The following is a 22,656-nucleotide window of genomic DNA, read 5'->3' on the forward strand; positions in this document are numbered from 1 at the left end:
TGTAACTTGATAAACATAAGTATCTTATAATTGCTTTTAAAATCAGCCATGTTCTTGTCTTCATGCATCCGCTACAGTCAATATAGCAATTATAATATGAATACTAAATTAAAACCAAATGTGTTTATTTGCAGCAGTTAACAGCCAAAGCAAGTTGCACTAAAATTCAACAGTCATTTGAAATTAAGAATGCACATTTCATGGGTTTTTAGCAACGTATCTCAGTCTATTCGTATAACACTAACATTTTTTTGCTTTTGCTTGCACATTAAAATACTCAACATCAAAACCAGCTATGTAGCCAATCGGCAGTCCAGATCAGCTGCTCGTAAAACACGATTCACATTTGTGACGTGTTGTCTAAACACGTCGTACGCCGACTCATTCCGTCATGTCAATCTTCAGCTTTTGCCTCTCCATGGCCTTCTCCAATTCGGAGACCTTTCGTGCATCCTGAGAGAAATGTATGTCACCGTAAGTAGGTCGCTAACAATTCGCTCGGTCAAAACGTGCAAGTCAAGGTTAGGCAAACAAACTGGCTTTGTAAACATACAGAGTAGTCCGGACACACATACATTGTGGGACCTTAACCCCACTATTTGCCAAATGGGAAGGAACAGTGACAAATTCCATACTAAGAAATTGACCCACCTCAAGAATGACCTTCTGCATCATAACATGACTGTACACTCTGCTTCCTTCACCCTGAGACACTTCACAGAGTTCCCTCTTGTTCAGGGAGAAAAGCTGCGCCCCGGTTAAAACGCCCAGACTCTGCACCGTCCTAACGGAGGAGGAAGGAGAAGCAAAGTGTAAAATTGCTTTCTCTTCACATTCCTGCCGTTCATTCCCTTCGGTTCAATTAAGCTCAAGATGAATGTTGAGACATTTTGACACTAGAGGGCAGTGCAGAGGGATTTCCCTGTGTTAAATGTGAGCAGCCACCTACTGCTGATTGAAGCCCTTTGCTATGAGCCAGGCCTCCACCTCTGACGCTGAAGATTGGTAGTTCAGCGCCAGAGAAGTTTCCAACGAGCGAGACGTCATGAGAGGAGGATGGCTGACTGAGGCTCTTTTCTGCGCCATTCGTTGGAGAAACTCGTCGTTCATGATCAGTACTGCACAAACACACATTTGCAAAATCAGTTTTTTTCAATTCTATAGTGTAAAACATACATTTTTTTTACTATGGGCAAAGGATATAAGCCACAGTCATGTTTGTCAATCTTCACAGAGGATAAAGAATATATGCTTGTGGTTGTTATATTATCTGTCTATATTTGTTGCTAATGTAACATCATTGATCTTAGCCGTTACCTCGATCTCCATTTTCTCCATGTATCGTTGAAGAACGCGAGAGCATGCTCTGAGACCTCGCCGTGGGCCTCATCACGCTCGAAGAAGTGCCAACTGGACTCAACGGTTCGTACAAAACGGGTGACATCTCCAATGCACAAAAGAAACAATAAAGTAAGTCGCGAGGAACTTTGGCAGAACCGAAACAAGTGGATGCAAAATTGGACACGTGCCATTGTTTTTCCTCCGCTGTTGTTGTTTAGTGCCGACAGCGGTTCCAAGATATTATGTGGAACGAATCCTATCTGGTCAAAGCGATTGCGACACTTCCACCATCTCTTTGATGACTCGATGACCTGCAGAGATTGTATTTGAAGAATTCCTCCGTGGTGCAGGTACATTCCATTTTTTAATTGTGTTTGCACCTCCATTGTTTCTCCCTGCAGCACCGACAGCTCGCTGCTGTTTCTTGCCACAAAGTCGTATGTGCAGTAGTAATTTCTCTCCCCTGCTGGTGGAAGTCCATTTCCTTCACTGGAATGATAATCAGAGGCAGGTTCTTCCATCTATCATCTGATCGTCTCTTGTCTCAGACACTTTCTGCAAAATCTTGGGTACTCACACTTCATCGACGGGGCCTGCCGCCGCCTGTTCACTCCGCACGTTTGAGTCTCGTTTGTGCTGCGACTCAACAGGATCTTCCAGAGGCAAACCTGACGAGTCAAACGCCTGCGGCTGCCATCCGTCCAGGAAGACGGGCGAGTAAGGAGGGACGGACACACCGAGCTCGGAACTGGAGGAAAGGCTCATTCAAATGAGTGGTGAGACACCAAGAGGGGAAAACAAAACCATACGTACCAGGGGGAAGTCCAGTTGGGGCCTAACTCAGTCCAGAGCCGTTTTTCCTCCGCAGTCAGATGCTCCTGGAGCAGCGACACAGCTCCAGTGGTCAATGCAGGACAGACCACAGACCCCCCTAATTGTGGCCCCCCTGTGGTTTTTATCATCTGTGACACAGGCAGCAGTCAGTCAGTCAAAGCGTGCCAGAGAACGAGCCCACCATCCAAAACCTGACGTGGATTCACCAGTTTCAGTGGGAAAAAGATGTGATGGAGCAACTCTGGTGCGCTGGGTTTCGTTATGGCTGACTTGAGACGATCCTAAAATAACCAGCTGATAGTCACACGCGTGATATTTCCAGAGCGACTTATCAGAGAAGTGGCTTCTCACCAGCAGACTGAAGGAGTATTTGATTTTCTGAAAGAGGTCTACAAATTCTTCTTGGGACGGAGGAACCGCTTTCATGGTAATCAAATCATCTATAAGCCGATACAATCAAATAAAATGATTACATTCTGAATGTGTACAAAAAACAACTTTTTTTTGTTTACTTCCAGCGGCAAAGAAAAAAAGTGACAACATCATCATCAGGAGCAGCAGGTAAAGGTGTGCTTGCTACCCTCTTGGCTTTGCTTCTTGCTCTTCCTGCTTCTTTTCTTCCTCTGGTTGAGAATGTTCTGCGCATCTGCTGCCTGCTGCAAACGCAGCATGAAGCGCTCAATGTCGTCAAAGCAGTGGTTCAGAATTTCCTGGAGAGGGAGGACAGTTTACTCTTCAGCTTATTTTATTGATGCTACTAAAATAAATGATTGATTTAACTTGTTGATGTTTCTAACCCTAAGCCACTATAAAATGCATGCCCAGAGGGCCTCACTAGTATGATTTGGCAAACAATGAAAACAAGTTTGACATACTTGAGCTAAGGTGGAAATAATATGCAAATTACGGCAGCCCACTGGTTAGCACTTACCACTTCTCGTTCTTCATTCACTTGTGAGGCAGAGTTTGACTCGAATTTGGCATCGTTCTCTGAGCACAGTAAAAATTCAGTTACAGATGCAATTTTTTTTAAAAGAGATGAGTCCAGAATACCTTTATGGGAATCGGCGCTTTCAGGGAGCTCATCCAAGGCAGCTTGCCGTTTTGGGACGGGCATGACTCGGACACCCGAATGCTTCCGAGGGATCACTGGAGGAGGTCGTGCCGACATCTGATACATTAGAAATCAAACATTTTAAAATGGGGGGCGCCTCTAAAACAGAACAAACTCTGAAATTCAATTATAATAGGTACTATAAAATCAAAAAGCCCCTAGAAAAAGAAACCTGAAAAAATCCTATTCAACACTGAGACAATTTTTCAATCTTATTATGCACAAAATAAAATCATCTGGATCCAGATTTTTTGTGCAACCACAAAATAAGTATATTCAACACACCACTTCAGTGAAGTACAACTTGTTGCTTTCTAACAACACACACTCCAAATCTCATTCAATAAAACATTGCAATATGATATAATAACAAGATGACACTGATGAGGCAATCTGGAAGAATGCCGAGAATTTTAAAACCCTGCTGCTCGAAAGTGCCAGCTCTACTCTACAGGAAAAACCACCGACGCTGGCTGCATGGTATGTGGATGACACAATCCTCCAGAGAGTTCCTCTCCAAATTCAGTGAGAAAAAAACTCATCCTGGAATAATGCCAACGTTGGCTCATCCTCACTGCCTTTGTATTAGACAATTAAGACAAATCCTTCCTTCTCTCAAGGTAGGCAGGAGGAATTGTCAAAGCATATCATGCCGTGCTTCATCACACATTTTATTGATGAAAGTGAGAACATTTGAGCCAGCCAAACTCACTGATTACACCCCCCCCCACACCCACACACCCACACACACACATATGTACAAAGCATTAGATGCATTACTGTACCTTTTGTTGTGCTCTGCGTGTGTAAGTCCAAGTCACACAAATGTAGTTGCACTCACTGAGCCAGGCTGTTTACACGAGCACGTCCCACCTACTCCAGAAATGCACAAACGAGAAAAACGAGTCGGACTTAAATCAATGCCGCTTTTACTCTTCCTCCCACCTCACTGCGTGATGATGACCACCTCCACAGGGATGGGCAAAATTCTGGCATACCTACATAAATATCTTTTCAATTTTTTAAACATGAAGTGTTGTATTAATCAGTGTGATCAATCACTCCGAGCCTGACAATCAACTAAAATATAACTTAATGCTGCTTTTCACACTACCTTTTCAAAATGATGGTTTCCACAAAAACCCCCTAAGGACCACATAAGTAACTCTCAGGCCTGGTCTAAAAATAGCTCACCAATAAGTGTGATTTCCGAGGAATGTTGTAGAACTGACCTGATCTGAAAATGTAAACAGTGGAAGACATTTAAGTCGAGGAAGTGTGTCACATTGACATTTATTAGTTTGTATAGCTGTTTCTCTTTTTTTTCTTGATTGGCTTCACATTTTCAAAGCTGTTCTCAAAACTGATCACCTGCCAAATGTTTAGTTTCTATTTACATTCTTTTGTTTTCATTCATCTTTTGTTTCCTAATATTTCTGGTTCGTTTTGATGAAAATATTTTCTTCTTCTATTATTAAGGGGTTGCTAAAGGTGTTATTTTTATGATGTACTCTCAATAAATAACTAGTTCCTTTTTCTATTTTTATAGAAGGGAAGGTCCATTTGTGACTTGTTGTACTTTACATCGTGCAACAGCGCCCTCTGCTGTTTTTTTTTTGCCTTTGCGCAACAATGAAGTTGTGTGTATTTTCGTGTAAGCCAGCCTCCAAAGCTTGCAACGTGCGCATTGGCTGTAGTAAAAGTCAGCTCTCACTTAGCCTGGCTCTCGCCTGCTCTTATTTGGTTTGCTCCAAACGCGTGAGTGACCGCGTGGCGATTCCAAAGTGACCAGACGCAACTCAAGTTATCAAGAAAAAAACTAATTGAAACGTCCTTCCGGTGAGAAGGACAAGTTTTCAGGAGAAGTACTGTAGAATTGTCATAATAATAAGAATTGAAGGAAAAGCAAGATCAGGATCGCTTTGTCACTTGAGTGCGTCGTTGGAGCGTGCTGTCAATCATGGTAATTTCCACACACACTTGTACTCATACGCACTTGAAAATAAGATGCTGCTGCCTTCTCATGCTCTCATGTTGTTCTCGTTGTGGTTTACCAAGCGACCAAAGCTGCATACCATTACTAGATACAATTTGTGGGAATAGAAGATGCTGTTCTGAAAATACTTCTACTGGTGCAATAATGTTTGGAGTATTAGACGTGTACCGTGTTCATACAAAATGGTTCTCAATTTTTTTCCATCAAGTACTACCTCTAGAAACACTTGAGCACCACTTTTAAAAGAGTAAGGTTTTCATCATTAAGCTACATAATAATATGCACAGTAATTATTCATCTAAAGTATATTGTTCATAAATTAAATACAAAAAGGCACATAAAATGCATTCAACAAACTGTTTTTTGAATTTTTAAAAAAAAGTAAATTGATAATTCCAGCAGTGATTCTCTACTACAATGCCATAGTAATCCAATTGGACTTCTTAAGTGGTCTGAAAATTGTTGCGTATTTGCCATCTACCTGTGTAATGGCAAAAAAACAATTTAGCATATATTCATTTTTTGCCTCCCCCCCCCCCCACCCCTCTATTGGTGTCAAACTGCACTGCATCATACGAAGAGGTGCCAATATTGTGCCGCTCTAAATAAAGTAACATTGGCAACAAGCCTCAGTATGATTCAGCGCAATTTCTCTTCAACGCCGCAAACCACAATAACATTCTTCAGTGATTACAATACAGTGCTTTAAAATCAAGCTCCAGATTCATGTTGCATTTTTATGTTCTTCCACAATGTTGTGCACTTAGCGCAGAGCATGCTAACATAAGTCATTTGCCCTCTTCTTTGTTCCTGGGTGCCCTTGACTTTAGAAGGCTGTAGACAAGTCCGTAAAAGCACACATAGGTGTGACAATGGCTGCAACAGTCTGAATGCCTTTAAATGACGTGTCGCGGCGCGTTAGCTGTGCAAAAGCACATTTGTATCATTTTTTATTTGGACAGTGCTGAGCAGCACAATGACAAATTGCCATAATGTCTCAAAACAGTCATTTGAAGGTTAGCGAAATTCCCGGCCACGTGCACCCCTTCCCCTTTTCCACCTCGGTCGGCAACACCCACAGGCTTGACCAATGTCATGCTAGCATCCATTTTAAGAGTTCATAACTGCCATTCTCCAAATAGCCTCTACTTACTGGATAAGTGTTTGAACTCTTTCCAGTCAACTCCGAGTTCCTACATGCTCATATACATAATTTGCTGTTTATTTATTTTGGATGGCAAAGTCACATTTCATGCCAGTCAAATAATATCCTGCACGTTTTCTATCTGCTGCAAAGGCGATATTTGAGATGGGCCTCCGAATCGAATCGAATCCCCTCCCTCCCAGGCTCCCTCCCTCCCAGCTTGTTTGTGTACCAAACGGAGTCGCAGTCTTCGTCTTCATGTGCTTTTTTTCACATGCCAGATGACGGGTGGGTGGCGAGAACGAGAGCTCCACACACGCACACGTGATGCTGTGATAACCAAAACAAGGCCCCTTAAATGAGCTGACAGACTCATGCAGTAAACCCCCACATATCACGGCTATATGTTCCGAACAAATCTGCAATATAGAGAGAGACACTTTTATATATAGTTTGACTCCTCTCCACACTTTATTTAAAGAAAGGCATTCAAATGGAGCTACTGATGATGAGCCAAGTTATAGTAAAGAAACATCTCTTCTCTATCCCAAGACAGAGAAAGCGTCGCTGAATGAAGACGAGGACGGCGCATGGCTGACTGAGAATCAGTCCCAGTCTCAAATGGCCCTCAGTCCCGCCGACGCCAACGAAGCCGGCGATGGAGACAGGCCAGCCTGGGATTCCAAGATCCAGTACGTGTTGGCCCAGGTGGGCTTTAGCGTTGGCTTAGGGAACGTGTGGAGGTTCCCGTATCTGTGCCATCAGAACGGTGGCGGTGAGTATTTCATTTTGTCAAACATATCTTACATCATTCATTTTGCTGTCTGCGATTGTGCAAATGCAAAATGGCCGCCTCGTCCTGGCGTTTGTTTGCCTTGGGTTAAAATGTCTGCCAATGGTCTCTATTTGAAGAGCGATGTGCTTTGGTAGCTCTAAAAGTAAGTTCTTTTCTTTTCTTTTCTTCCCTGGCAAGGGGCCTTCATGCTGTTGTATGTTTTTCTTCTGGCTGTGGTTGGCGTTCCCCTCTTCTTCATGGAGTTGGCAGCCGGACAGAGCATCCGGCAAGGAAGCATCGGCGTGTGGAAGCACATTTCCCCCAAACTGGCCGGCATCGGCTACTCCAGCTGCTTGGTGAGAATTTATAGAAGTGGCTGATTGCGTTCCCACACGCTGTGTCTCCGATGCGGGCCTCTTTCCGTCGTGCAAAGTATGTTTGGCTTCAGTGATATTGACGAGTTGGGCTTCTGTTTTTGTTTTGGGTTTTTTTTCCTGGAAAAGCCTCCACTCAAGGCTTTCTCTTGGACAATCTGTGAGTAAAAGGACGAGAGGCCGCCGAGTGGTTGTAACATGAGAAGCGTTGCGTAACAGTTTCTCCCACTGGCACTGAGCGCGAACAAGAACATATCACAAAAGCACAAAAACATGGCTTTGGAAAAGGGGGGTGTAGCACTGGCAGAGCTAGAGGGGGGGCACGGGGGCATTGCCCCCCCCCCCCCCACCAAAATATGCTTTTTTTTTAAGGAATTCCCCCCATCCCTAGCTTTTCCAGCAGAGAGTGGAATTTGTATATCCGCTGTAAGTACCTCCATGTGATCTATGACATCATTTTCTCCTCAGGTTTGTTTTTATGTGGCTCTGTACTACAATGTGATTATTGCATGGAGCCTTTTCTACATGGGCAACTCCTTCCAGTATCCTCTACCGTGGGAGAACTGTCCCATCGATGAGGCCACTAATGACACAGGTAGACCAGATTGTGTCTGCTCAGACCAGAAATGCAATTTGATATTTGCTATAAGCCTCGTCTGCTCTCATCTGCAGTGAGAGAATGCGCGGAGAGTTCGGCGACATCCTATTTCTGGTTTCGGAAAGCTCTGAACATCACAAATTCCATCGAGGAATCGGGAGAGTTTAATTCCGTCATGACGGGCTGCTTATTAGCCGCGTGGAGCATCGTCTCCTTGGCCATGATTAAAGGCATCAAGTCGTCTGCAAAGGTGAAGAGCACACATTTTGTTTTGTTGACTTTTTGTGTTGCAAATATATCTTATGTGCTTTTCTGTGTCCCTTGTGCCAACAATCCTCTGCCCTGCCCTGCCCTGCCCTGCCCTGCCCCCCATCATCACATTAAAATGGTTTAATGTTCCCAATTTCAGGTGATGTACTTCTCCTCGGTCTTTCCCTATGTGGTGCTCTTCATTTTCCTCATCAGAGGCGTGACATTGGATGGAGCAATAGAAGGAATCACGTATATGTTTTATCCCAGAGTAAGCACGCTTTTTCATATTCTGTTTGCTTCACTGGAAATGAAATGAGACGGAGTTTTTTTTTCTCAGCTGGAGATTTGGGGGAGCATGCAAGTATGGCGGCAGGCTGCTACTCAAGTGTTTTTTGCCCTGGGATTGGGCTACGGCTCCGTCATTGCCTATTCCTCCTACAATCCGGTGCAAAATAACTGCCACAGAGACGCTCTGATGGTGTCGGCCATCAACTTCATGACGTCCGTCCTGGCCTCGCTGGTTGTTTTTGTCATCCTGGGTTTCCGGGCCAAGAACATCGCCAAGGACTGCGTGGCTGAGTATGGATCAAAGTTTGATTGCATTGTTGGAAAAAAAGAAAAACTCTTATGTGAGGTCTGGTTTTTTTTTTTGTTTCAGAAACATTGGCCTCCTAAGCAACATGTGGATCCAGGGGGACCAGCACGGCTGGCCGAGGTTCAACGTGAGCGAGCCGACCTCCGTGTCTGTATCGGACTACAGAGAGTGGTACGGCCAGTATGGAGCCTCCATGGGTCTCAACGTTACCGACTGCAATCTGGAGGAGGAGATGAAAAAGGTGAGCAGCAATGTACCCCCCAAAAAAAAAGTTCAATAAGTGACTTGGTGGACTGCGACAACTAACAAGGAATCGCAGTTTCCAGAAATGGGTAAAATACGTTGTGTAGCGTAGCAAGATGAAACCTGACATGTTTTCTTGAGCGAAGGTTTCCAGGAAAGATGGAAGCAAGCTGCGTTAGACGAGCGAGCAGTGAAACTAAATAAACAGCGGCTTTTCGATTCAGCCTTTATCATTTATGTAGAAATGTAAACTTTCCATCGAGGAACCCGCTGGGTCGTCTTGAGGCCAAATATGGAAACAACATTTTTCGATGTAGTTGGAAATAGTGTGGAAACTGCATGGTGATCATCTCTGTTGCATTTCAGATCAAATATTTACGAACATTACTTGACTTTTATCTAATGTTCTCGCTCAGGGAGTGGAAGGCACAGGCTTGGCTTTCATAGCGTTCACTGAGGTGATGGCTCTGTTCCCAGCCAGCCCCTTTTGGTCAGCCCTATTCTTCCTCATGCTGCTCAACTTGGGCATGAGCACCATGTTTGGGACCATGCAGGGGATTCTCACGCCTCTCATGGACAATTTTCAGCTGCTGGGACGCCACCGCACCTTACTCACTGGTACGCTAGTCCAACGGAATGACACCACGGCATGTTTTGGTTGGTCCAGGTGTCAGTGTTTGCCTTTGTTTTTCAGTGTGCAGCTGTGCTTTGGGATTCCTGCTAGGACTTCTGTTCACTCAGAGATCGGGGAACTACTTTGTGGCCATGTTTGACGACTACTCGGCCACGCTGCCTTTAGTCATTGTTGTCATCTTTGAAACCATCAGCGTCTCCTGGGTTTACGGCACTGATCGGTAAGTAATGAAGGACTTTTGTTTTTGTAACTTCCTTTGTCAATATGCACTAATTGAATGCATCAGCAATAATTAGAATATTTTTTTCTATTTTACAACTGCAATATTTATTTATTTATTTATTTATTTATTTATTTATTTATTTATTTATTTATTTATTTATTTATTTGTGAAGGGTCCATACATAGATTATCTTCTAATTGTGTTGGCACTGCATTGCAGCTTCCTTGATGATATTGAAGACATGCTGAAATGGCGCCCTCCAGTGGTGTACAAATATCTTTGGAAATATGTGTGTTTACTGGCCATGATTGGTCTTCTGGCTGCCAGTTTATTGAGAATGGTCTTCAAAGGGCCCACATACACCGCCTGGAATGAAAGCACGGTAAGAATTTATTTGAGTTGATAGTGGACAATGTTCATTTTATTTTTTGATTGACAGCATCTACGTATGTGGTCCATAAATAAGGATATGCGTCTTTCTCTGGACAGGCCTCTGAGATGACTTTGGAATACCCGGGCTGGGCTCTGGCTATGATCGTGTTGCTCATCGTCTTTGCCAGCCTGCCGGTACCCATCGGGTACATATATTCGACACTGCAGAACCGCAGGCTTCTTGGCGCTGACCCCGTGGAGGGCGATGGCAAGGAGATCAACCGCGACTTATACGTCAAGTGCAGCTCCATCGAACAGCTGGATTTCAACTCCCATCAAGCAACCACAGAAGAAGACGCCGTCTGTCCCAGGACGACGTTCCTGCCGGTGGGCAGCGAACACTACCACCTCTTGCCCCAGCAGGAGGACGAGGAGGAGGACGGGGAGGAGCAGGACACGGGAGTGTGAGGATATGGGGGCCCGTCAGGGTAGAAGAAAGTTTTCAAGTGTAGGTCTTCGGCGAGCGAAGAAGCGCATGACTAGCATGCTGCCTTAAAAGACAATTAAAGGAGCTGCTATGACTGGCCATGATTGTGACCACCCACACTAGAGCGCAGCACTCCCTCTCTCAGGTCTGGCGGCCTACATCTGTGAAATGACCAACATTGGGTCAAAGCCACCTCCTATTCCTCCTGTTGAAATTTTATTGAACATTTTTATTTGGTAAGAGTGATCTCGATAATGTCTGGGGAGATGTGCATGGCGATTTATACTTTTAGACGTAATAACTTGAGTGCAAATGAATTTCTTACGTTTCACCTCCTATGTTGATAGTGTAAATTTAATTATTCCTGTTGTATAGATGTAGATTTTATTAAACAATTTTGAATTGAAGATTTTTTTTATACTAATTTTTCCATTATGAAAAAAACCTACAAATTTTCAAGTACTACATATGATCTTTTTTTAATTGAATCATTTTGAATTGACTTATACTACATTTAGCTTTATTTATTCTCAGTATGTGATCATTTCGCTTTATTTATTGTCAGTATGAGCACTTGCATCCAGGTAGGTATTGTAAAAAGTGACGGTAAAATAAATGTTTTAATTTTAAGAGCAATTCTAGTCTGTACAATTTTTATTTATTTTTTTACTTGTGGGGTTGAATCGTTTTTCTACTTTTTCTAGACCCTTTTTTTTTCTTTTTGCAAAATGGCTGTATGAATCCCGTAATTTATACTATATTAATACATATTATGATTTAGCCACGTCTAAATCACTACAGTCCACTCAGATGATTGTGCCTTCCTTCTCACCTCCCAGTCGGGAGGCACGAGAGCGAGCGAGGGAGCGAGTGAGCAGGCGGCCATGTGCGCGTGTTCTGTGCGCGTTCACGTGAGAGGAGCACACGGGCCGGCTGAGCAGCAAGAAGGATGGAGGTCCGACCTGACAGGTTCAAAGCGGTCGCGGCCAAAACTCTGGGCAGAATTAACAGGTACTTTATTTCATTTTTTTACCCATTTGTGTAAATCCTTGTGTTCGACTTCATGAAGAGCAAATTTGACCAAGCGAGGGAGTTTCAAGCACTCCAGTTTTTCTTTGTAATGGCGACAAAAGTTCGTTTCTGACCCATTTAACCATTAAAATGCGATGACTGTTAAGTTTTTAAGATGCATACCTCGTGGGGAAAAGATGCAGATAACGTCAAAAAGTCCAATTCATTTAGTGCAGCCCATGCAAATCCAACAGTGTCAATGAAAGTGGCGAAATTGGGTTTGGTTGGTGCAAAAAAATGCATGCAGAATTGACTTTATTCAGAAAGAAATTCTACCAAAAACACTTTCAGTAGTATTGCCCCCTCCACCCACCAGTTTTAAGTATTTATAGTGCGTGCCTTCTACCTCTCGCTAAGACGAAAAAAAGAAAAAAAACTCGCGCTAAGACGATCATGTCCTATCAAAAACCGAATAAGAATTACAGATAAATTGGTAATGTTAAAAAAAATGGTCTTATTACAAAAAAAAAATCTGTTTTATATTAAAAGCACATCATCAAATTGCGACTCCACCATAATGCAGACAGGTGTGTAGATAATATTTTTGCGGACATCAGAACTGTATGTCACTAATAAAAAAAAGAAACATTAATGTAGCTCCCCAAAATATTGATATGTGTCAAAACAAAATTGTGATGCTGTATGGACAATATTGGAAGATATTAGATCATAATAAAAAAAAGATGAGAATCAATGATAGCGTCTGGTGCAATAACCTTTGCTTTAAGCTTCCGTTCTCTTAGGATTTGAGGTAGCGAGCGAGCGAGCGAGCAAACGTATAAATCCCGTCCTGAAATAGCCTGTTTTTCAGTCCAGATGTTGAGCCACGCAAATCCCTAAACTCGCCCCTCCCACTTGCACCATCCTCACCCATGTCACTTCCTCCGGCCGCTCCCTCCTCGTCCATCCGTCCATTCATCCATTGAGACAACTTTCATTCCATTGCACTTGCAGATTAACAGACATGCACATTGAAGGCGTTCCTTTCGCTCCAAATGGGCGACACGCAAGGAAAATCTTTGTATGAACGCTTTGACGGCGCACATCTAGATGTGTGTGTTTTGTGACGAGGGCCTGCCTTGCTGGAGTTGGAGCAATCTCGCCAGCTCACAGACAAAAGCGTGATCTCTCCATGATGAAAGCAGCCAGAAGTTCATTTATTATTTAAACATTTTCTCCATCAGAATGCATCTCCTGTTTCTATATTAAACTCCACTAGGTAAGCACAAACAGCAGCGCTGGAAGGTCAAATGTACTTCACACTTTGGACGTAACGTCACTAAGGATGCGGCAAAAATGCTTTTGTTTGATGTAAAAGGCTCGTATCGTGTTAATAAAGTTTCCAACAACGCCCTGTGGATTGGCTCCGCAAGGAGAGGTTAGTCACGGCAATGCAGAAAGTAGCAGGTAATCCATTTTTAATCCAGTTTACAGCCGCCAGAGTGCTACAATTTCATTTGTGATGCACAGCGGGTCGGCGCCATGGTGGCTTTGCTAAAATGTTCATTTGATGGTCAGTTTCAGATGTTTCAAATCAAAGCTTTGTACGGAATTTTGCATGAGATTGTGCAAGTTTGTTTGATGGCTGTATAACTAAAATGAACATTTTGGATGGAAGAATACAGTCCATATGTGTTTGTTGGTGGGCTTGTGACAGGAGGGGAAGAGTGGTGTGACAGGATGAGCAAGGGGAGGGTGTCTCCCTGGGTGACACTTTCCCCGCCGAGACCCAATCTGTTCACTTCAGGGAGTGCGCATGGCTCACGGAAGGAGCGCTAGTCAAAGCGCAACTATGGAAAATGAAAAAAAAAGGCAAAATAAATTCCTAGACGCGCTTTGAGTGTGAATCCAAACCAAGTTTAGATTGAGAACAATGCACAATCGATTGCGGCACAGGGCAACTCATGAGCAAGGCGTCTGCTCTTATATAATATATTTGCTGTCAGCCTTCCTGACTCTTTCTCTCTCTCTCTCTCTCTCTCCCCCCCATCATCCTCTTATGAGAGGATTACAGAGAACACTCAGTGAATTTGTGATTTAATATACAGGAGAACAAAGGTCATAGGTCACCGGCCAACATGTGTGTCACGGTCGCCGTTGTAAAACGATCTTCCGGCAAATTGACAGTCGCAGAAGTTGAAGTTTGAAAGTGAGCGTGCAAAGACTTCCTTCCGGTGCTGGTGCTGGTGCTGGAGTGGCCGGCGAGCGGACGAGCGGAATCTCTCCAGGCACTTGCTGTTGTTGTAATTATGATATTCCAAAAGGCCCGAGGTCACAGGCCTCCTACCTTGCTCATTAGTTGCCACCAGCTGAGAGCTAGTAGAAGCAGCTCCTGTCTCTTTGTTAACTTGACTACGCAAAGACTGCAGCTATTTTTATTTTTTTTTTTACCCTTTACAATCCGGGAACATTTTGTATCTTGGAAATGTTCTCACATTGTAAAAGCCGTACACAAAATGTGACGTATCATTCCCGCCCGTCTCTACGAGTTGTTTTGGAACATTTTTCTGACCACACTTTAGTGTGAAGCAGCTGTAATTAAGAGTAGTTTTAGCTGTGGGCTAGCCTCGTTAGCTGGTAGCATATGTGGAAGTGTCAGGCTGCAATCTGTCCCAGCGTCTAATTAAGGATGCTTCCGCTGCGCTTAAGTCGGATTTCAGGAGGCCACTCGGCACGTTGTTTATACAATTAGAATCTATCTGTATAAACAATGGATGTTAAATATATTAAACTGGGGATGTTCAATATCACTTTTCTTCAGACCAATACCAGTATGAATTATAAATCGTCACCGATACTAAGTACCGATAACGTTAGTGCTTTGGATGAAAAAAAGAAAAATTCCCCAAAAAACAATGATAGAAAATTTTATAAAATTTTAAATATTTGCTGCACACAAATTCTAAAAGTGAGGCCACAATGCAGTGGTCATAGGGTAAGCACGCCGTGCGCGACTTTGCTACTCCATATTCATTTCCGGAAGTAAATCATTTTTATAATCCTAATCTCAATGTTGTGACAGATTAAGAGCTAGAGCCAGAGCGAGTAAGAGGGAGGACGCCCATGTAGATAATCTCCTACGAAATCTAAAATACTGCTTTTACAAAGTATAATATAATTCACACTTCTTTCATTTTTATGTATACGCTACATTTGAATGCTGAGCCTGCAGTGAGGTGGGGGGAGGGGGGGGGGCGAACTGCAGATGTTAGTAAGAACAGGACAGACAGCCATGCAGGCGGATGGATGCATAGTGACACATTACAGTATAAAAAGCTACGCTGAATTATTTATCTCATCCAAAAACGCATCAATAATGAACCAGCGTCAGTGTGACTAGCCCCATGTTGTGTGTGTGTGTGTGTGTGTGTGTGTGTGCGTGTGCGTGAGTGAGAATCACACGGCAGTGCTGAGTGCATAAAAGATCTGAATCACCTTCTACCATTTATTGTTTCTCATGTAAAAAATAAAAACAAAAATGTGTTGTGACGACTGCACTCGTTGACTATAAATAAAAATAGTCAAATAAAAATAAAAAAGAATAAGCTTTCCAATCAATGGTCTCCTGTCTAACCGGTCAGGTTGATTGACAAGCAGCAGCCCAATGGAGAAACCATTGAGCTGTCCGCCGAGGGCCGTCCCGAGCTGGTGCAGGAGAAGGAGCTGCCGGTGGTGGACTGTACCTGCTTCGGCTTACCCAGACGCTACATCATCGCCATCCTGTCCGGCCTGGGCTTCTGCATCTCCTTCGGCATCCGCTGCAATCTGGGCGTGGCCATTGTGAGCATGGTCAACGACCACACCGTCTACAAAGGCAACAAGGAAGTGCTTGTGGTAAGCGATGGCTATTTTCATTTTTGGACATTTTTCAACAAACCTTGAGCAACAAAAGTAGCATCAGTCATTGTTTATGAGGGTCAAAGGTCATCATGACTTCTCCTCAGGCTGCGCAGTTCACTTGGGATCCAGAGACGGTGGGCATGATCCACGGCTCCTTCTTCTGGGGCTACATCGTCACGCAGATCCCCGGAGGTTTTATATGTCAGAAATTTGCAGCCAACAGGTGATTTCATTCCGCCCATCTGTGACGACGAACTGTTGAAAATCATTGTTTCTTTCTCTTCAAGAGTGTTCGGCTTTGCCATCGTGGCCACGTCCACCCTCAACATGCTGATCCCATCTGCCGCTCGCTGCCATTACAGCTGCGTCATACTGGTCAGAATATGTCAAGGCCTTGTTGAGGTAGCGTCCAGTCCATCCTGTGGATGGATGATTGCGTGCGTGCAGATGCTCTGAAAAGTGGGTGGAGCTTCCTCCCCTGACCGCTTTCTATCCTGCAGGGTGTGTCGTACCCGGCTTGCCACGGCATTTGGGCAAAGTGGGCTCCTCCGCTGGAGAGGAGTCGATTAGCCACCACGGCCTTTTGCGGTACGTTTGTCTTAATTCATGTTCACTAGTGAACCATTTGTAACCTCTGTCACAAAATATTGTCTTGTTGCTCTTGTAGGATCGTACGCCGGGGCTGTTGTGGCCATGCCTTTAGCTGGGATACTGGTGCAATACACTGGGTGGCCTTCTGTATTCTACGTCTATGGTGAGCAAGAAACAATGATCTGCTAACGTACATTCAAGGTGGCCTGGTTAGGATTAATAAATCGTTCGACGTTTATATGCGTCAATGGCAGGGAATGAGTTGATCCGTTTTCATTTCTTACATCATTTTCGAACTCTTCCAGGCAGCTTTGGAATATTCTGGTACTTGTTCTGGGTCCTGGTGTCCTACGAGAGTCCAGCTGCCCATCCCACCATCACTCCAGAGGAGAGGAAGTACATTGAAGATGCCATTGGAGAGTCGGCGTCCTTTCTCAACCCGCTTCACGTGTGTCTTTGCCGACACTTTGGTAGAAAAACAATACGGGTGGACACAATCTCATGTGGTTTATTGTCATTGGTGGCAGAAATTCAAGACACCCTGGAGACATTTCTTCACCTCCATGCCCGTCTACGCCATCATTGTGGCCAACTTCTGCAGGAGCTGGACCTTCTACCTGCTGCTCATTAGCCAGCCGGCCTACTTCGAAGAAGTCTTTGGCTTTGAGATCAGCAAGGTACGCGCCCTGAGCATAATTGATGATTATGATCACTTTTGTGCCTTTTCCTTTATCAGGTGGGCATGGTGTCCGCTTTGCCCCATCTAGTGATGACCATCATCGTTCCAGTGGGAGGCCAGCTGGCGGACTACCTTCGAACCCATAACCTGATGACCACCACCAACGTTAGGAAACTCATGAACTGTGGAGGTGAACATTTACATTTTGTCTCCAAATATGTTTTTAGTGTTTAATGTCTTGTTACTATGGTTCCAGGTTTTGGTATGGAGGCCACCCTCCTACTAGTGGTGGGATATTCTCACACAAAAGGCATCGCCATCTCCTTCCTGGTGCTTGCCGTTGGCTTTAGCGGCTTTGCTATCTCAGGTACGAGAGAGAGAGATGACCTCTGTGCTCCGTGTAAATGCTGGTGTTGAATTTTTCTTTTGTTTTGTGGCATTCAGGTTTTAATGTCAATCACTTGGACATTGCACCTCGATACGCCAGCATATTGATGGGCATTTCAAACGGGGTGGGAACATTGTCTGGAATGGTGTGTCCTCTTATTGTGGGAGCCATGACTAAACATAAGGTAAACAAAATGCGCCGCTTGGATGGAAAATAGCAAGGTTGGAAAGGGATTTTTTTTTTTCTTCATTTCAGACACGCGAGGAGTGGCAATACGTCTTCCTTATAGCATCGCTGGTTCACTATGGAGGAGTTGTTTTCTACGGTAAGTGCCTCCAAAAAAATAAATTAAAAAATGCTCCTCAAAATATGCATTTATTGTTCCTCTCAGGACTCTTTGCATCTGGAGAAAAGCAACCCTGGGCCGACATCGAAGACACCAGCCAGGAGAAGTGCGGCATCATCGACGAAGACGAGCTGGCCAACGAGACGGAGGAGCTCTACCGCACCGGCGGCGGCCAATACGGGGCCATGAGCCAACAACAGGTGGTCGGTTCAAACGGAGGAGGCGGGGCCGGAGGAGGCGGGGCCGGATGGGTGTCGGACTGGGATAAATCTGAAGAGTACGTGCAGCCGCCTGGACGCAACTCGTACAAGTGCAGCGGAGTCGAGGAACCGAAGGTGACGTAGAAAAGAGACGGACCTAATACGAGCGTGTACCAAACTTGACAAAGAGCCAGAAAAGAAAGGGAAGAATGATTTTTTTTGTTGTGTGGATTTGACAATATACATAAACACGTACACGATTCATATGCTCAGCTCAACCTCCCTGATGCACAGCTCGCTGCGATTGGTCCATTTCTCTCTCGACGAGGAAGTACGGCAACATCTCCCTTGTGTTGTATTTTGAGTCTAATGTTTAAGCTGCACTATTTTTTTTTCTCCAGGGAGCGCATGTAGAGGTTTGAAATAAGAATAACGTTCATGGTGGAATGAAATCAATACATATTTGACACGTGGAGTCTAGATGAAGCTCACCTGTGTCTGACCTAACTAGGTCATGCCTATCTAGTCTCACGGGTCACTCATACGATGAGTAATCAGCCGACACTCGGGACTCTTTGTTTGATGTGGGGACAAGCACAGAGTGTTGTCAACTGTTTTGTCATCGAATGTGCAAAATAGTCCAAACACGTAGTGTGTGTGTGTGTGTGTGTGTGGGGAGTGTTAAGTCTTTTTGTTCTCTCACACTTTGTCATTCAGCGCTCTTTGTCTAATTCCTGGAAGGCAGCCATTTGAAATGTGTTGTTCCGTCAGTTGGGTACAGGTGCTGATATGTTGTGCAGTGAGCATGTTGTAATGAGCACAGCGGTGCAAATCCCCCGTCATCCCTCAACTCCTTTAACACACAAGGTGAGCAGAGCAGACTTCCATGCCATGCAGTGTGCACAATTTGGCAAAAGTCTCTGTGTCCGGCCGTCTAAAAGGAATTTGGACGCAGTGGCAGCTGGGTAATGGAGTCACAGCACCAGCACATAGACAGAGCCAAGACAGAAGCCGTGTTTACACGCACACAAACAAAACGCACGCACAAAGCTCCACTCTGCATGCACGCAACAGTCAGTTTATTTATTTATTTATTTTTTATTTGACATTTGCTTTTGTTTTTTCAGGTCTGTTGTCAAATTTCTGATCTTGAAATTGTGATTTTGGAATGTTAAGGATTTACGAGGATTTATTTTGTTGTACAATTGAAATGTTGCAAAAAATGATTATTCCAGTGAACATTTTGGGTTTTCAGTGTTGTATCGGTGTGTTTTTAATCCACTTTTCTTCTTTGTCTCAGTTTATGGCCGTTCCATTGTTGCTTTCCTCGATCTCAATGAAATGTGTTGAAACGTGATGGAAACTAAACAAATCAATCTTAAATATTTTAAGATGCAAAAAAATGGATGTACAGAGGATGTCTAATGTGAAATATCCTTGTCTATAATAAAACCTTAGCAGCTATTTTACAAGTGTCAGCAGTATGTTATTTTTTTTTAATTAGTCAATCTTTTTCAAAGATATAGGGTAATACAAGTGTCTCGTTTCTGTCTCTTTCGCTCGGGGCAGATGGAAACGGGATTATTGCTGCGATTTCATGCAAAGATTAGATAAAATAGCAGATGTACTCAGTGGGAGAACGCGGCAGCAACATGAACGTCACAATGCGGAATGGTTTACAAGCGCGCGCGCGTGCGCGCGTGCGTGCGTATCGTGGGCGCTAGTTCCTTACTATGCTCACTAGAGGGCAGTAGATGTAAAGAAATGATAGTTTTATTGTATAATCCGCAAAACACGTTTTTTTATTTTGCTTGTTTGGTTATTTGTATGGTTATTATAATTTAAAAAATCCTATACATGGTCTTTTTCAAATAAAAGAATTTGAATGTAGTCAAAGTTGTAAGTAAGTCATGTAAAATCATGTAAAGACTAAAGTTGCATGTGATGTACATTTATAAAGTTGGGAAGCACTGGGAGCATGCAAATCTTCTTTACTGCGTTGTCAGCTGTTTTCCAGATTCAAAAAAAGGAATTACACGCGTCTACAAAGAGGAGGGGACAATACTCACGTGCAGGAAAGAATTTATATTTTGTTACTTGCCTTGGTTGCATTACTGTACTGTACATACCAATGACATTTTGGAGTAGGCGGGACTAATATTAAACTCTCCACTATGATTGGACGAAATGAAAGTCTGCTGTAGAGTCCTCGTCCTATTGGTCGTTGAGCGCGAGCATTGACGCAATAATTGTGACTTTCCCAATGATTCGCAATGGAGGTTTTATGAGGTCTACATCAGATGTCGGCGTTTATTTACAACTTAAAGTTTCGGATGTGCTTAACCATTAGTCAGTCGTCATAAATCTTCACTTTGCGTTTTGATGCTCAATCTGGGAAAACGCTCGAGGATTTAAAGTGGGGGGTTTTTGCGTGCAGTTTGAGGAAGGAAATTGTCCTCAAGCTATCGCTATGTAGCAAGCTAATGCCATATACATCGATGCGCGAACTCCGGACCTGTGAACGCGATTCAAAAATCATTTACTAAGGTAAGCCTCGTTCTTGCATAACACGGGGGGGATTTAGTTCCATTAGGCAGCTAGCGCAGTGACGTATATTAGAGGTGACATGTATGGACATGAGTGTTAAAGTTAAATCTGGGTCGCCATGTCACTGCGCTGTATCAGATGTTATCAGCTATTTACAGAAGCTGTCTGCTGTCAATTGCTTTGCTTTCGCCTCACTTTGCAGACATGACCGAGTACAAGCTTGTGGTGGTTGGTGCAGGAGGCGTGGGGAAGAGCGCTCTTACCATCCAGCTCATCCAGAATCACTTTGTGGATGAATACGATCCAACCATCGAGGTGGGATTTCCCTACCTGTGCCATCCATACAAGGGTCCTTTCCATGTGAAATCACTTCCACGGCTGCATGCGTGTGATTTAGTGCTGTGTGGATATCAATGTTCTCATTTCTTGTATTGGTTATTAGATGATATGTCCAAAAACAAATGCACCTGGTTATCTGTCCCATCAACTTATGTGCTACATCACAGTAGTAGTTGAGAATCACTTCTGTAAGGTACAAAGTCTCAAAAGCGTCCTTGTGTGCTGCAGGACTCGTACAGGAAGCAGGTGGTGATCGATGGAGAGACGTGTCTGTTGGACATCCTGGACACTGCGGGCCAGGAGGAGTACAGCGCCATGAGGGACCAATACATGAGGACGGGCGAAGGTTTCCTCTGCGTCTACGCCATCAACAACATCAAGTCATTTGAGGACGTTCACCTATACAGGTACTTGTGATAACAAGACTCTTTTCAATCAGACGGCTTAGGTCGGGTCCAGTTGTCAGACGCGTTAAGTCACATGACATCCCTGTGCACACGCCATGTCACGTCAGCTACATTATGTATGCTAACGTGCTAAAGGCGCAACGACAAGTCTTTGAAAGTTTCCTGGCAGATTTTTTTTTATTAGTTCTAAACCAAAGACACCAAAATAGAACAAAACCTTGACACTTTTGCAGCCATCCAGTCTTGTGATCCTTGAAATGAAGCTAATATAAAGTGTCTGAACTGTCATAGACGGGTTTGGATGTAATCTCGCTTTTTGGGTTATATTTGTACCAGTGATTCATTTCATTATTAAACATCCGAGGAAATGGTACAAAAGGATCTGACAGTAACACGTACTGTTAGATGATTGTGATTCAGTATCACGATGTTGGTCATCAGACCACATAGAGAGAAATGTGAGACGACTACTAACTCCGCTGTTGGCTCAAAAATACTGGGCGAGGAGGAAGAGCCTGTCGGGATGCAAATTTGAGATGATGTCATTATCTTCCAGAGAGCAGATCAACAGAGTGAAGGACAGCGACAGCGTTCCCATGGTGCTGGTGGGCAACAAAAGTGACTTGAGCTCACGCTCTGTGGAAACGCGGCAAGCGCAGGAACTGGCCCGAAGCTACGGCGTGCCCTTTGTCGAGACCTCGGCCAAAACCAGACAGGTGTGCAGCAGTGAATTCGTTGTTTTTTTTTTTCATGCATCTACATTAGCCTGACCCCGTTTTGCTTTTGTGCTCCCTGTAGGGAGTGGAGGAAGCATTCTATTCACTAGTAAGAGAGATCAGAAGATACAAGGAGACCAACCGCAGCAACAAGAAGAGCAAGAAGAACACTCAGAGGCGTTGCATGATATTATAGCACTTCTTCATACACACAAGCAAGCCCGCCCCTCCAATATGTCAGGTGGACCACCAGCTCTCCCGCGTTTATCCGTTCAATGCTGTGAATGTCCAGACCAAACTGTATTGTTCGCTAGGTTTTTACCAGCAGCATTGGATATCTTTTTTTTTTTTTTTTTTAAGAAAATAAACATTTCTCTGATTGACTTGTATGTGTGCTTCATGCAGCGTGTCACTACACTTTGCCCTGATGACTCATTTGGGCCAAATAGCAATAAGCTGCAGTCCGGCCCTGCTGACATTTTTGACGCAAATACATCAACCTATTTCCTACTGATTTCATCTCTTGTGTTGTTTGTTGAAATCATTTCCT

General features: G+C 43.9%; 4 protein-coding genes across 6 annotated transcripts; 3 read left to right on the forward strand and 1 right to left on the reverse strand.

Annotated features, from left to right (window-relative positions):
• Positions 1 to 108: 108 nt before the first annotated feature.
• LOC125983139 (epidermal growth factor receptor kinase substrate 8-like protein 1) lies at positions 109 to 4,196 on the reverse strand. The gene is made up of 14 exons (XM_049744111.1): positions 4,075 to 4,196; positions 3,229 to 3,346; positions 3,107 to 3,165; positions 2,756 to 2,885; positions 2,527 to 2,615; positions 2,382 to 2,456; positions 2,155 to 2,303; positions 1,919 to 2,089; positions 1,722 to 1,830; positions 1,530 to 1,652; positions 1,318 to 1,444; positions 950 to 1,118; positions 652 to 784; positions 109 to 453 (listed from the first exon to the last, which is right to left on the reverse strand). Exons 2-14 carry the CDS (start codon positions 3,344 to 3,346, stop codon positions 382 to 384), a joined length of 1,524 nt encoding a protein of 507 aa, XP_049600068.1. The 5' UTR covers positions 4,075 to 4,196; the 3' UTR covers positions 109 to 381.
• LOC125983127 (sodium-dependent neutral amino acid transporter B(0)AT2) lies at positions 2,387 to 11,389 on the forward strand. Of its 2 annotated transcripts, XM_068653397.1 has the most exons (14): positions 2,387 to 2,419; positions 2,498 to 2,602; positions 2,694 to 2,736; positions 6,982 to 7,204; positions 7,403 to 7,560; positions 8,047 to 8,173; positions 8,251 to 8,426; positions 8,586 to 8,696; positions 8,766 to 9,007; positions 9,087 to 9,264; positions 9,683 to 9,884; positions 9,961 to 10,120; positions 10,343 to 10,505; positions 10,613 to 11,389. In XM_068653397.1, exons 4-14 carry the CDS (start codon positions 7,051 to 7,053, stop codon positions 10,961 to 10,963), a joined length of 2,022 nt encoding a protein of 673 aa, XP_068509498.1. In that variant the 5' UTR covers positions 2,387 to 2,419; positions 2,498 to 2,602; positions 2,694 to 2,736; positions 6,982 to 7,050; the 3' UTR covers positions 10,964 to 11,389. The 2 variants fall into 2 exon arrangements, with proteins under 2 accessions (XP_068509498.1, XP_049600037.1); XM_049744080.2 differs by lacking the exons at positions 2,387 to 2,419; positions 2,498 to 2,602; positions 2,694 to 2,736 and adding an exon at positions 4,996 to 5,252.
• Positions 11,390 to 11,842: 453 nt separating this feature from the next.
• slc17a7a (solute carrier family 17 member 7a) lies at positions 11,843 to 19,561 on the forward strand. Of its 2 annotated transcripts, none has more exons than XM_049744098.1 (13): positions 11,843 to 11,993; positions 15,635 to 15,887; positions 15,998 to 16,116; positions 16,181 to 16,295; positions 16,394 to 16,481; positions 16,561 to 16,647; positions 16,790 to 16,932; positions 17,012 to 17,161; positions 17,221 to 17,353; positions 17,420 to 17,530; positions 17,608 to 17,735; positions 17,807 to 17,876; positions 17,943 to 19,561. In XM_049744098.1, exons 1-13 carry the CDS (start codon positions 11,932 to 11,934, stop codon positions 18,239 to 18,241), a joined length of 1,758 nt encoding a protein of 585 aa, XP_049600055.1. In that variant the 5' UTR covers positions 11,843 to 11,931; the 3' UTR covers positions 18,242 to 19,561. The 2 variants fall into 2 exon arrangements, with proteins under 2 accessions (XP_049600055.1, XP_049600056.1); XM_049744099.2 differs by lacking the exon at positions 11,843 to 11,993 and adding an exon at positions 12,044 to 13,272.
• A 771-nt stretch (positions 19,562 to 20,332) lies between these two features.
• Positions 20,333 to 22,489, forward strand: zgc:55558 (GTPase KRas). Its single transcript, XM_049744157.1, has 5 exons — positions 20,333 to 20,644; positions 20,847 to 20,959; positions 21,212 to 21,390; positions 21,947 to 22,106; positions 22,189 to 22,489. The coding sequence occupies exons 2-5, from the start codon at positions 20,849 to 20,851 to the stop codon at positions 22,300 to 22,302; spliced, it is 564 nt and encodes a 187-aa protein (XP_049600114.1). The 5' UTR covers positions 20,333 to 20,644; positions 20,847 to 20,848; the 3' UTR covers positions 22,303 to 22,489.
• Positions 22,490 to 22,656: the final 167 nt, after the last annotated feature.

This window comes from Syngnathus scovelli, chromosome 16 (assembly GCF_024217435.2).
Source record: "Syngnathus scovelli strain Florida chromosome 16, RoL_Ssco_1.2, whole genome shotgun sequence".
Taxonomy (NCBI): Eukaryota; Metazoa; Chordata; class Actinopteri; order Syngnathiformes; family Syngnathidae; genus Syngnathus; species Syngnathus scovelli.